The 12,511-nt window shown below is 38.3% G+C and overlaps 2 protein-coding genes across 2 annotated transcripts in view; one reads left to right on the forward strand and one right to left on the reverse strand.

Moving 5' to 3' along the window:
• The window catches only part of LOC121388859 (tyrosine aminotransferase-like), a 51,304-nt gene that overhangs the window by 2,508 nt on the left and 36,285 nt on the right, over positions 1-12,511 (forward strand). The window contains exon 2 of the mRNA XM_041520376.1: positions 9,438-9,601. Coding sequence (XP_041376310.1) covers positions 9,454-9,601 — 148 coding nt within the window. The 5' untranslated portion in view covers positions 9,438-9,453. The remainder of the gene's footprint in view (positions 1-9,437; positions 9,602-12,511) is intronic.
• On the reverse strand, positions 6,124-7,712 carry LOC121389264 (tigger transposable element-derived protein 6-like). Its single transcript, XM_041520863.1, has 2 exons — positions 7,004-7,712; positions 6,124-6,774 (listed from the first exon to the last, which is right to left on the reverse strand). Exons 1-2 carry the CDS (start codon positions 7,710-7,712, stop codon positions 6,371-6,373), a joined length of 1,113 nt encoding a protein of 370 aa, XP_041376797.1. The 3' UTR covers positions 6,124-6,370.

Raw genomic sequence — 12,511 nt, forward strand, 5'->3', positions numbered from 1 at the left:
ATAATTACCAAATATTGCAGGATTGTTCACAATTCACTCTAGTCCATTGTGAGTAAGTGATAGGACACACCACCAAGGTCAAGGTCATCTGGAGTCAATACCGGGTGTGGCCTCCGCGTGTGTTGACAACTGCCTGGCACCGCCTGCCCATTGAAGCAACCAGAGTACGGATGACGTCCCGGGGGATGGTGGCCCACTCGGCCTGCAAGGCTGCTGCCGGCTCGGGCAGGGTCTGGGGCTGTGGTTGTCGCTGTCAGAGGCGTCGGTCCAACTCGTCCCATAGATGCTCAATTGGGTTCAAATCCGGTGATATCGATGGCCAAGGAAGGACATTAATGTTGTGGTTCTGTAGGAAAGCCGTTGTGAGACGTGCTGTGTGAGGCCTGGCGTTGTCATGTTGGAACACTGCGTTGGCGTTGGCCATAACTGGAACGATGTGTGGCCGGAGGATCTGGTCAATGTAGCCCTGTGCATTCAGGTTGCCCTGCACGTGGACCAGGTCAGTTCTGCCAGTGTGTGAGATGGCTGCCCACACCATGACACTACCCCCGCTGAATCTGTCCACTTCCTGCACGCAGTTTGCCGCATAACGTTCACCACGACGCCTATACACGCGACATCTTCCATCATGACGTCGGAGCAGAAATCGGGACTCGTCACTGAACCACACCTGTCTCCATCGCAGTTGAGGCCATTGTCGATGAATCTGGCACCACTGCAGTCGGAGTCGACGGTGTTGTGGTGTTAAGATGACACCTCGAACTGGACGTCTGGCACGAATTCCTACCTCACGTAGGCGGTTCCGTACGGTCTGGTCGGATATCCTGCGCAAACCTGGTATTGCTGCGGCTGTGGAGGTGGCAGTAGTCAATCGTTCCCGAAGGTGGCGTACCCGGATGTAGCGGTCCTGCCCGGGGGTAGTGACCCGTGGTCGACCGGATCTAGGGAGGTCACGTGTTGATCCATGTTGCTGGTAACGGTCCCACAGTCTGGAGATGGTGCTTGGGGACACATGGAATGCCCTGGCAACGGCCGTTCTGGATTCGCCTGCATCTAGTCGGCCGATGGCATTGTTTCTCTGCGGTTCACTGAGACATGGCATGTCCTGGATTGTCAACTGTCGGCCAGATACAGAGGCCAGGCAAGCGAACACCCTGCACTTTTATACTGTCAGTGTTCATGTTGCACGTGCAGACAACGCACGTGCAGTGGTGACATGGTTTGCATGTGGCTGCGTTTTTGCGAATATTCACATTTTGGAACTTTATTGTACAGTAGCTGCGTTTTATCGAATGTAACCGTGGGAATGTGTTTGGGACATGCAATGACCTTATATTCACAAAGCATGAACCGGTAGGAAACATAAAATCGGAGTTATAACCCATTTGTACCCTTTTGCGTTTCTTTTTTTGAAGAGTATATAATATTGGTGGTGTTTTATATCTAGTCACAATGGATATTGCAGATATTTTCTTGTTCAGTCTTGTGCTGTATTGGAATTGTTATTGCAGTTCAATTTAAGTAATGTCTACAAAAATAATATTGTATGTATGTATATGTATACATATACATATATAGATATATATATATATATATATATATATATATATATACACACACACACACACACATATACATATACATGTTACTGCAGGCCTGCTACAGACACATTTGCCAAAAAAAAATTAATTAAAGTTTAAACAAGAATTTATTTTCTTACTGCAGGCCTGCTACAGACACATTTGCCAAAAAAAAAAAAAAAAAAGTTTAAACAAGAATTTAGGCCTATATTATAATTATTATATGTGTGTAATTTAGCAGTATAAACTTTTATTTTAAAATTGAAAAATAAATAAATAAGATGTAGTAGCTGTGGTATGGCAAAATAAATACAAGTATAGATAATATCCAAGCAACTAAGATTAAATGAAAAATAAAGACCACACAAATTTAATGATAAAGGAATATACTCTTTATTCAAGAACTGGATGCATCGTTTTGTTGGGGGGGTTTTCATGGAAGACGATGGAATTGTGTATTTTATTTACAATATAATGTGGGATTTTTATCACTGCACATGTTTTAACCTTTTTGTTTGCTAAATTAATCTCTGTTGGTGCCAACAAGCAACAACATTAAAGTCTGTGAGGGAAGCCATGGAATTCCATCAGGTTTGTCATTTTAATGACCCTACCCACAAGCGGCGCAGAGTCTCTTCTTTTGGAAATTTGTAAAACGATATATTTTTTTAACATCATGTTATGGTTTATGCAGCCAACTGCACAACATGTGTTAGGCATCGTGACCGTTAACTGTTGTAAATGATCGACCAAAGTTGCCTCATTTCACTATCAAACCATACGTAACTAAGGAGAAGCTTCACCTTGTCACATGATAAACAATGGCGGCCAGGGGTCGAAGTACCCGTATGTTCAGTTCCGAGAATTAGGCTTACATCACAAGATTATTAATCCAGTCGTTATAGGGTATGTCTATTACTTAGTCTTTTAAAGCATTTTATGTTGGGGTGAGCTGTAGGGTCTCATCACTCCCGTGCAAAGCCAGAACCTAGTAACTCATTTTTAAAATCAAAATTGAGTTGATATTATTTTTGAAGTTACTGGGTATATGACTTCCCTTTAGTGTATTGTGTATAGCGATATTTTCCTTCATTACGAAGTTATTAGCATGGCAAAACCTAGCCACTCCACCGTGACCATTGTTCTAGGATACCACAGTAAAACCTAGTATCTCAACCAACCAATCAGATGCCAGCTTTGAAGTCCAAAACAAGATGGCTACGATGATTCATCTGTTACTCTGAAAACATAAAACATAAACATAGTATTATACATTTTTAAATACGGTAATATTTAGATTGGCAAAGATAAATATTAAATTCCACTGGTGCTTTACAATTTTGGCCTCCAATTTTTAGTGATTACAGGGCTTTAGATTGCTCCAAACCTGAGATGATAAAGGGTGTGCCCAAAATAAATAAGCCTAAAATAACCAAACCGAAAATAACCAAGCCAAAAATAACCAAGCCCAAATTATGTATAAACATGCTAACCTCAAAATCAGTGGAATGTTTAGGAAATAACCAAATGGAGTTTTTAGATTTGTGGGTGTTATTGTCTATTTGATCCCACAAATGTCATTTTTGACCGAAGGTCAAACCCCCCCTGGTATGCAGGTATATTTTTCACAATTTATTTTTTCTTCTCAACTTTGGACCCTAACTACACATTAATAAAAAATTTGATTCAGATAAGCTTTCTCATTAAGAAACACTGGCCTCGATGGCGTCGTGGCAGGCCATCGGTCTACAGGCTGGTAGGTACTGGGTTCGGATCCCAGTCGAGGTATGGGATTTTTAATCTAGATACCGACTCCAAACCCTGAGTGAGCGCTCCGTAAGGCTCAATGGGTAGGTGTAAGCCACTTGTACCGACCAGTGATCCATAACTGGTTCAACAAAGACCATGGTTTGTGCTATCCTGCCTGCGGGAAGCACAAATAAAAGATCCCTTGCTGCTAATCGGAAGAGTAGCCCATGTAGTGGCGACAGCGGGTTTCCTCTTAGAATCTGTGTGGTCCTTAACCATATGTCTGATACCATATAACCGTAAATAAAATGTGTTGAGTGCGTCGTTAAATAAAACATTTCTTTCTTTCATTAAGAAACATCTATAGGTATATACCTCAAATCAAATAACAATTTGTATCTGTGATAAATAATCAGGGAGTAATAGTCCCCCAAAATTTAAAAAATATAATTTCTGAATGATAAAAAAATTAATCTTTAGGGGTTTCCAGAACAGAAACTATGACAGATATGTACAAAATGAGTACAATTATAGATTCTCCATGTATGAATTGGCTAATACAGCAAATTGTAGCTTGATATCTTTATAATTAAAAAAGTTACTAGCATCCAAAAAGCCTCCGAAATCACTTGACAGTTTCATGAGCTCTTGTACGGGGGTTTAAATGTAAGTTCATTTAACTATCAAGGAGTTGAGCCACACAGTCAAAACGTGGTACATGTATAGCATATGCACATGAGTTATTCCTGTTAAAAGCACATGATGCTGGGTAATTGCCCACGTGGTCAAACCACCCCTGGTATGCAGGTATATTTTTCACAATGTATTGTTTCTTCTCAACTTTGGACCCTAACTACACATTAACATTTCATTTGATTCAGATAAGCTTTCTCATAAAGAAACATCTATAGGTATATACTTCAAATCAAATAACAGTTTGTATCTGTGATAAATAATGAGGGAGTAATACCGGTAATCCCCCAAAATTTAACAAATATCATTTCCGAATGATAAAAAAAACTAAACTTTAGGGGTCTCCAGGACAGAAATTATGACATATGTACAAAATGAGTACAATTATAGATTCTCCATGTATGAATTAGCTAATACAGTAAATTGCAACTTGATATCTTTATAATTAAAAAAGTTACTAGCATTCAAAAATCATCCGAAATCACTTGACAGTCGCGAGTGCAAAAAATGGGTCAACAGGCCCTGCATTTGACCAGTCATAATTTCAAAACTACTCAGTATTTGGACTTGAAAGTTTGCATGCATCCATCATTTATATAGATGCACAAATGGGTGAAATTTCATCAAAATTGGAGATGGTCACCCGGGAAGATTTCTGGAATTTGGTTGTTTTGGCGTGGAATGACCCCATGTCCATTGTAAACTGAATCGTTTTTCTACGGAACTAACTGTATATTTGGGTTGTTTTTAAAAAATAACTGGCTATAATCTAACTGTAGACCCTTGAATCGTCAACTTCGCCTGTTCCAATTGCTAATGACGTCACTTTCTAATGATGTCATTAGCTTTCCGAGTGTTATTTTCATTTGATCCCGGAAAAAGAATGTAATCAACCAATCACAATACAGAACACATTCGCTATCAGTTTACAATAAGCTGTAATCCAATTAAAATTACTTGAAAAGCATTAGAACTGAATATTTACAACACCAAAATTACCATCTTTTATCAACATTACTGAACTAAAATACCTTGGCATGTCTAGTACAAACAAAAAGCCTGTTGAGCCCATATTAGTGTTATTGAAAACACTGGATTACATAACATGGGAAGAAGACCAAACTGCCTTGTTTTGTTATATATATATATATATATATATATATATATATATATATATATATATATATATATTTTTTTTTTTTTTTGTTGGTCCTTATCTTCATCTTATTCATAAACTTATTTTTAATGGATTTTTTGTTAAATTAATCTTTCTCAAGGTACCGGCCTCAGTGACATCGTGGTTAGGCCATCGGTCAACAGGCTGGTAGCAGCGCCCTCAATAGTTTAAGAAGTAGCAGGCTACAACAGTGATGATAGCAGGGGGCAAAGAAACATTTGAAAAATCGAACCTCTGAGATGCATTCTCATGGCCTCTGTTAGCGCAAATCAGTCACCATCCATTAAATGCAGCAACTGAACAATTTTACTCGAAAAGTAGGCAGCGGCAAAAGCTGTTTCAGGCGGCGATTACTTTTGAGGGCTCTGGCTGGTAGGTACTGGGTTTGGATCCCAGTCGAGGCATGGAATTTTTAATTCAGATACCGACTCCAAACCCTGAGTGAGTGCTCTGCAAGGCTCAATGAGTAGGTGTAAACCACTTGCACCGACCAGTGATCCATAACTGGTTCAAAAAAGGCCATGGTTTGTGCTATCCTGCCTGTGGGAAGCGCAAATAAAAGATCCCTTGCTGCTAATCGGAAAGAGTAGCCAATGAAGTGGCGACAGCAGGTTTCCTCTCAAAATCTGTGTGGTCCTTAACCATATGTCTGACGCCATATAACCGTAAATAAAATGTGTCATCCAGTAGCCAATGATTAATAAATCAATGTGCTCTAGTGGTGTCATTAAACAAAACAGACTTTTAACTTTCATCACATACACAAACACAGGACATGAGCATTCATGGCAAACTGCCAATGAATTTAATGTATTTGCCGGATGTCCAGTAATTCAGTGGTTAAACAGCATGTAACCAGCATATGGTTTAATTTTATGTCACAGATGTCCACAATGGTTTAGTATTACCGTATTTGACCGGGAATAAGCCCAGGGGGCCAAGACAACTCATTTGTAGCTTTGTTGGGGGTGGGCTTATTTCCAGACATGGGGCCAGTTTTGTTAAAAATTTCCAATGTTCACTAATGAGTAAAAGAACCTGGAAATTATCAATAAATAAAACAACAAAAGCGGTAATAAATTTAATTTCAACATCCAAAGAATATCGTTTTTTAATTTATTTTACAACGTATGAACACACATAATCCAGCACACAAAGTGAAAGTACATAATCAGATGTCAAGTTCATCCTGGTCCCACCCAACAAACTCGATGTCCTCAGTGTCGTCATCCTCATCATCGAAATGAACTCCAGATTCGATCTCTTCATGTGGTGGCACTTCCTCGATTTCCAGTCCAACATCGTCAACCAAGCGAGAACATAGCAGATAGTTTCTGCTTCCATCCAATGGTAGCGAAATCCCACAGGACTTAAAAGCCCCCCGGATGGTTCCCTTCTCAACAGCTTCCCACGCGACACTTATCCAGTCTATAATGTTCTGTCTTGTCGGTTGTACATAATTTCCTCTGCAGTTCCGCTTTGCCAACTTGAACCACTCGCACCACTGTTGCTTTATTCTCTCTTTGAACACCTTGTTCACGTGAGTATCCATTGGCTGGACAAGTCCCGTGCAGCCTGAAAAATAAATATTGAATACTGTAAACCATTTGTTTATTGCTTCACGCAATTAATGTATCATCAAAATAATGAGACTGACCAAATAATTGCTAGTTAATTTGATTACATTTCATAACATATTTAATAGTAGATGACTAGGTAAAAACCGCTGTGAATAAATAAATAAATAAACAAATTTGAATATCAAATTACAAAATATCAAATTAAAAAAACATTTTTTACGTACCTCCTGGTACTGTTACTATGTCGGTCTCGTACTCGTCAAAACGATCTGTCGATGACTGGCACGTGTGTGGCTTGTATGCATCCAATATGAGAAGTCGCCGAGTGTCGTCGTCGTTTGGTCCCCAGACATGTCGGATGAAATGGTGTACTTTCACTGTTGTCATCCAACCGTTCTCCGTAGCAGTAATCAATACATTGTCTGGCACTTTCAACATGGGTAGCACTCGTGGGCCGATAACACCATTTTTCTCCTTGAAGATGATCAAAGCTTTCCGTTTGTCCCCATTAGCACTCGCCGTCAAAGCTACTGTACACCCCTTTTTAGCACCGCCGGTGTGAGAGATTCGCACAGTCTTTGCTCCTTTGACCTCATTTGTGTATTTCGGTACAGTGTCAAATCTAACCATCGTCTGGTCCATATTTGCTATGTTGTAATCGGTGTAGTCCCATTTCTGTCTTAAAGCCCGGATTGCTGAATGAAAACCTGAAATTTTCTCCTTGTAATCACTCGGGATTTTCTGTGCGTCGTTTGTCCCCCGTCTGATTTCCACCGAATATCCCTGCTTCCACCTACGTAGCCACCCGTTTGATGCCTGGAACTTCTGTACTCTAATCTGACTGGCAACTTCTCTGGCCTTGCTTTGCAGAAAGTAGTTTGACACGCATCTACCTTCTGCCCGCTCATCCTTGAACCAGCATGTAACCAGCATATGGTGTATGAAAACAAATGACAGCTGTAAATGACAGGTTTAATTTTATGTCACAGATGTCCACAATGGTTTAGTATTACCGTACCTCCACCAAATAAAACAGACAGGCAGGTTTGAGGAAATCATCAGCTGCTACATAAAAAGTAAAGCTTGTTTTATTTAACAACGCCACTAGAGCACATTGATTTTTTTATCTTATCATCAGCTATTGGACGTCAAACTGATGTCAGTGGTCCTTATCAATGACACATTGATTGCATCTTTATACGATAATATGGCAACACTGGTTATTTGGTCTATGTAGGTATAACTGTGTTTTGTTAAAAGCATGTCTGCAAAAGCTATTTAAAGAAATCTATGTAGACCTTGACATGCAATAATAGCGTTTTTAAATGCAGTGAGCAACTTGTTACAAATATATCCTTATGTCAATTTTTTTATTTGTTTGTTCCTTTATTTATTTATTTCTTTTTATTTATTTCTAATCATTCTCTCTTTTTTTTTCATTTCTTGATTTCTTTTAATTATTTCATTTATTTATTTTAAATTACATTTGGGCATGATATTAAATGGTACAAATACTATATATAATAGAAAAAAGAATAGGATTTTTTTTATGATCCAACCTTTTGTAAAACATTTTAATAGTTAAAGTTTGATTTCATTTAACGGTGCCACTAGAGCATATTTATTTATTAATAAGTGGCTATTGGATGTCAAACATTTGGTAATTTTGAAATTTTGTCTTAGAAGAAAAAAAAAACACCCGCTAATTTTTTCCTTTAGTAGCAAGGGATTGTTTATATGCACCATCCTATGGCACATACCAATCGTTTTGCACTGGATGGAACGATTTTTTTAAAATAGTGTCTATATTTAGTACATTAGTACAATAATCTCGCATACTGTTTCATCAAACATCCAAATTTAAGAATAATAAATTTCGGTTTAGAAATTGATTGTCCCCCTCCCTCCAAAAACGTTTTGTATATTAAAACCAGCATAGATATTTCTACATATATGATATTTATGAATGTGAAAAATTCGATCATATTCAGCACTTGCCTCAAAAATATGATTTCCGCGTTAAAAATGCCCTACAATTAAATTAGCGCCCTGCCCCATCAACATCCTAGCTAGAACACTGATATATATATATATATTTTTATTTTCTTTCTTCTTCACCTTATTCATAAACTTATTTTTAATGGATTTTTTGTTAAATTAATTTCCTCAAGGTACCGGCCTCAGTGGCGTCGTGGTTAGGCCATCGGTCAACAGGCTGGTAGGTACTAGGTACTAGGTACTAGGGGGGGGGGGGGGGCATGGCTCTCTAACCTTTCCCCATTACTGTGTTCGTTTGAACAGGGCTAGATCTAGGTGAGCAGAATTAACTGTTGATCTTCAAAAGTTGCAGAAACTGTGTTGTAACAAAATATCAATTATAACATGAATTATTTTGCCAAATTAAAATAAAATTTGCCAGTTGTTTTTAAAATTCGCAGTTGGTGAATTTGATGACAGCCAGAGCTAGCCGTGGTTCAGAAGGCTGGGAATGCTGTATTTTAACACCTGAAATTAAAAATGTCTCAAGGGAGCATGCCTAGATGTGGTTCGTAAAAATATATATAATTTCATCACCCAGACTCCTAAGTCCTAGAAAGAGAGAGTCATCCATGTTCCTTTGAAACATTTCTAATTTCATTTTCTTTTTCTTTTTTTCAGGCACCGTAACTCAACTATGGAGCCGAAGACCAAGAAAGGCAAAGCATCATGGGATATTTCTCTTTCCATGACAGCCAACAACACGTTCAATCCGATTCGGAACATTGTTGACGGGATGAAGCTGACGCCAAACCCCGACAAGGACATGATTGCTCTGTCCATAGGTGTGTTCTTGTTTTTACACCACAGTGTAATGTAGGTTGTAGCATTCAGACCGGCTTCGGTGGCGCAATGGTTAACCCATCGGACTACAGGCTGGTAGGTGCAGGGTTCGCAGCCCAGTACCGGCTCCAACCCAGAGCGAGTTCTTAAGGGCCCAATTGGTAGGTGTAAGGCCATTACACCTTCTTCTCTCTCACTAACCAATAACCAAGTAACAACTAACCCACTGTCCTGGACAGACAGCCCAGATAGCTGAGGTGTGTGCCCAGGACAGCATGTTTGAACCTTAATTGGATATAAGCATGAAAATAAGTCGAAATGAAATGAATGTAGCGTTGATAACCATCGATGGTACATCAAAGACCACTTGATATCTCTATTAATCCACAGTTACAGGTTGAAATTTCGGCAGTTTTCCAAACTTGGACCAAATTATGTCAACAAAAGGGATAGTACTATAGAGTAAAAAGTTTATTTTGTTTAACAATGACACCACTATAGCACATTGATTTATGAATCATCAGCTATTGGATGTCACACATTGGTAATCTTGTTATCTTTAATCCTCGATTGCTTAGGTTGACTTGGACGAAAATAATATCAGCAAAATGGATAGTACTGTAGAGCAGGGCTTCTAGAATTTTTATAGAATTCCCCAGCCATGGGATCAGTGATTTTTAAAATGTACTAGCCACGATTACAAATTCACTAGCCCTACTTTATTTAAAGTTAATACAGTTTTACTAAATACTAGTAATAATCAAATATGTTTCTTAACAAGGGAGATCGAGCTTAAAAACACTAACATTGGGGGGTTGGTTGGTTGGCAAGATATTTATATTTACAAAATAGATGTAACTGCAACATTTGACCCAAAACATTCACTAGCCGTCGGGCATAGCAATAGTAGTTATTTACTAGCCCAACATGGAATATCACTAGCCATGGGGGTGGGGCCACCATAATCTAGAAGCCCTGTGTAGAGTAAACATATCTGAGGCTGTAAGAGTTAAGGTAGGCCATGAAGTGTGTGGTGGGGATATGACTGTGTGATGTTTAGGTCATTTTGAAACGTGGATTTGTTTTTGTCATCATATCATATGGGTTATTATCTACTTGCAGGGGCGAGACTGAGCCTAGTGGTAAAGCATTTGCTTGATGCTCAGTCGGTCTAGAAACGATCCCTGTCGTGGTGCAGATTATGCTATTTCTCATTCTAGCCAGTGCACCATGACCCATATATATATGTATGTATGTATGTATGTATGTATGTATGTATATGTATATGTATATGTATATGTATATGTCAGGGGTTCAAAAAATTTCAAAAAAATTACTTGCCACAGGGCAAGTGCCAATCAGATATTCACTTGCCCCATATATTTTTCCACTTGCCCATACTTCTTAAGGTAACCAATTGTGTTACTCCTATTTAATTTAATACAGTGCTTAATAGTGTAATAATCTTGAAAGTAATTGGTTTAATTCCACAAATAAAGAATTTTGCCAATAGGTTACAACACTTACCTAGGAAGTACTCAATGTATACGTCTGTCCAGTAGTATCAACTGTCTGCTCTATTGATTTAAACTTTATTTTTTAAATAGTGTCCATTTGTTGATTTAAACTTTGTTATTTGTTTGGTAGTGTCCACTTGTTCATCTAAATATAATTATTGTTTCGATGTATGCCTTAGTGAACACTTGTATGACCGTGGATGTTGTGAGATCCCTTTCCACTCATGAGCCATTCTTTTATGGCTGGCATTGGTTTAAAAATGTTTAGGAATTTTGGCCCATGTGTCATTATTGTGTGTATATTATTTTAAATTCTTTGCCCCTGAACACTTCTCTGGGGGTGTTTTTACCCTGTTAATAGCTGAGAAAAGTCTCTCGCAAACAGTCGTGGCTGGGCTCAAAGTAAACATGAGCTCTGTTACTTTGCAAATGTGTTTAAATAGTGCAGGCTTGGTAAACAACAGCCGGGAAAGGGGTGTACATCGATTGCAGCCTTGTATTTTTAACTTATTGGGCATAATTTATTTGTTAAAAACTATTAATAAAGCAGAAAAAAATGAATATATTCATGTATGCTTAGAGGGCATCGCACCATCACGATTACCCGTTCATTTTACACGAATGTAGACTTACATTTGCAAAGTACACATTAAGTATTTTCTGCTACAAGGTTTATTATATCTAAACTAAAATGTCTTGCATCTTTTATAAGCATACAGTTCATAATATTTATGCTCTGTTCAAGTGAACTCGGAAATTATAAATTTGCTTTACAGCAAAGAGCAGATTCCGGAACCACATTAACGTCTAATTTAATTTGAATATGACATTTTTAAACTGCATCCCACCTCATTTACCATGTTTGCAAGGATTAAACATTATGATTGCACACACAAGGCATGTATACTTTATTTTTATGTGAGCCGTAAAGCGTATTGGATGTTATTCCTAAGTTTGAAGATCATCGAACCGATTGCGTTCAGTGGCGAAAATTATCTATCTTAGTCGATAGTAAAAGGGGAATAACGCTAAAATTGTTATCGAACTTTTCAACACATTGTTTTCAGTTTTGGTGTGTCAACACATTGGCAAGAGTTCCGATCATTCCAGCATTTAGGGTTAGGGTTAGTTATCCTTAGAGCATGAAAATTCCACTTGGCACGGGCGTCGGGCGATGGGATTTTTGAACCCGATATATATGGCCGTGGTATGAGCTTTCCTGTCTGTGTGATGATGTATATAACAGATCTCTTGCTACTAATGGAAAAATATAGCAGGTTATCAAAATTACCAAATGTTTGACAACCAATAGCTGATGATTAATAAATCAGTGTACTCTAGTGGTGTCATTAAACTTTAACTTTGAACTTTGATCAGTTTCAAAAATCAAGTGTT

Source organism: Gigantopelta aegis, chromosome 14 (genome assembly GCF_016097555.1).
Source record: "Gigantopelta aegis isolate Gae_Host chromosome 14, Gae_host_genome, whole genome shotgun sequence".
Lineage (NCBI taxonomy): Eukaryota > Metazoa > Mollusca > Gastropoda > Neomphalida > Peltospiridae > Gigantopelta > Gigantopelta aegis.

What these genes read in the sequence shown, in the direction of transcription:
- LOC121389264 (XM_041520863.1), bottom strand. Translation starts at nt 7,712, where the DNA reads ATGCTGGTTACATGCTGGTTCAAGGATGAGCGGGCAGAAGGTAGATGC. An exon ending in CATAGTAACAGTACCAGGAG is followed by an intron (nt 6,775 to 7,003) that starts GTACGTAAAAAA and finishes TTTATTTTTCAG; the next exon opens with GCTGCACGGGACTTGTCCAG.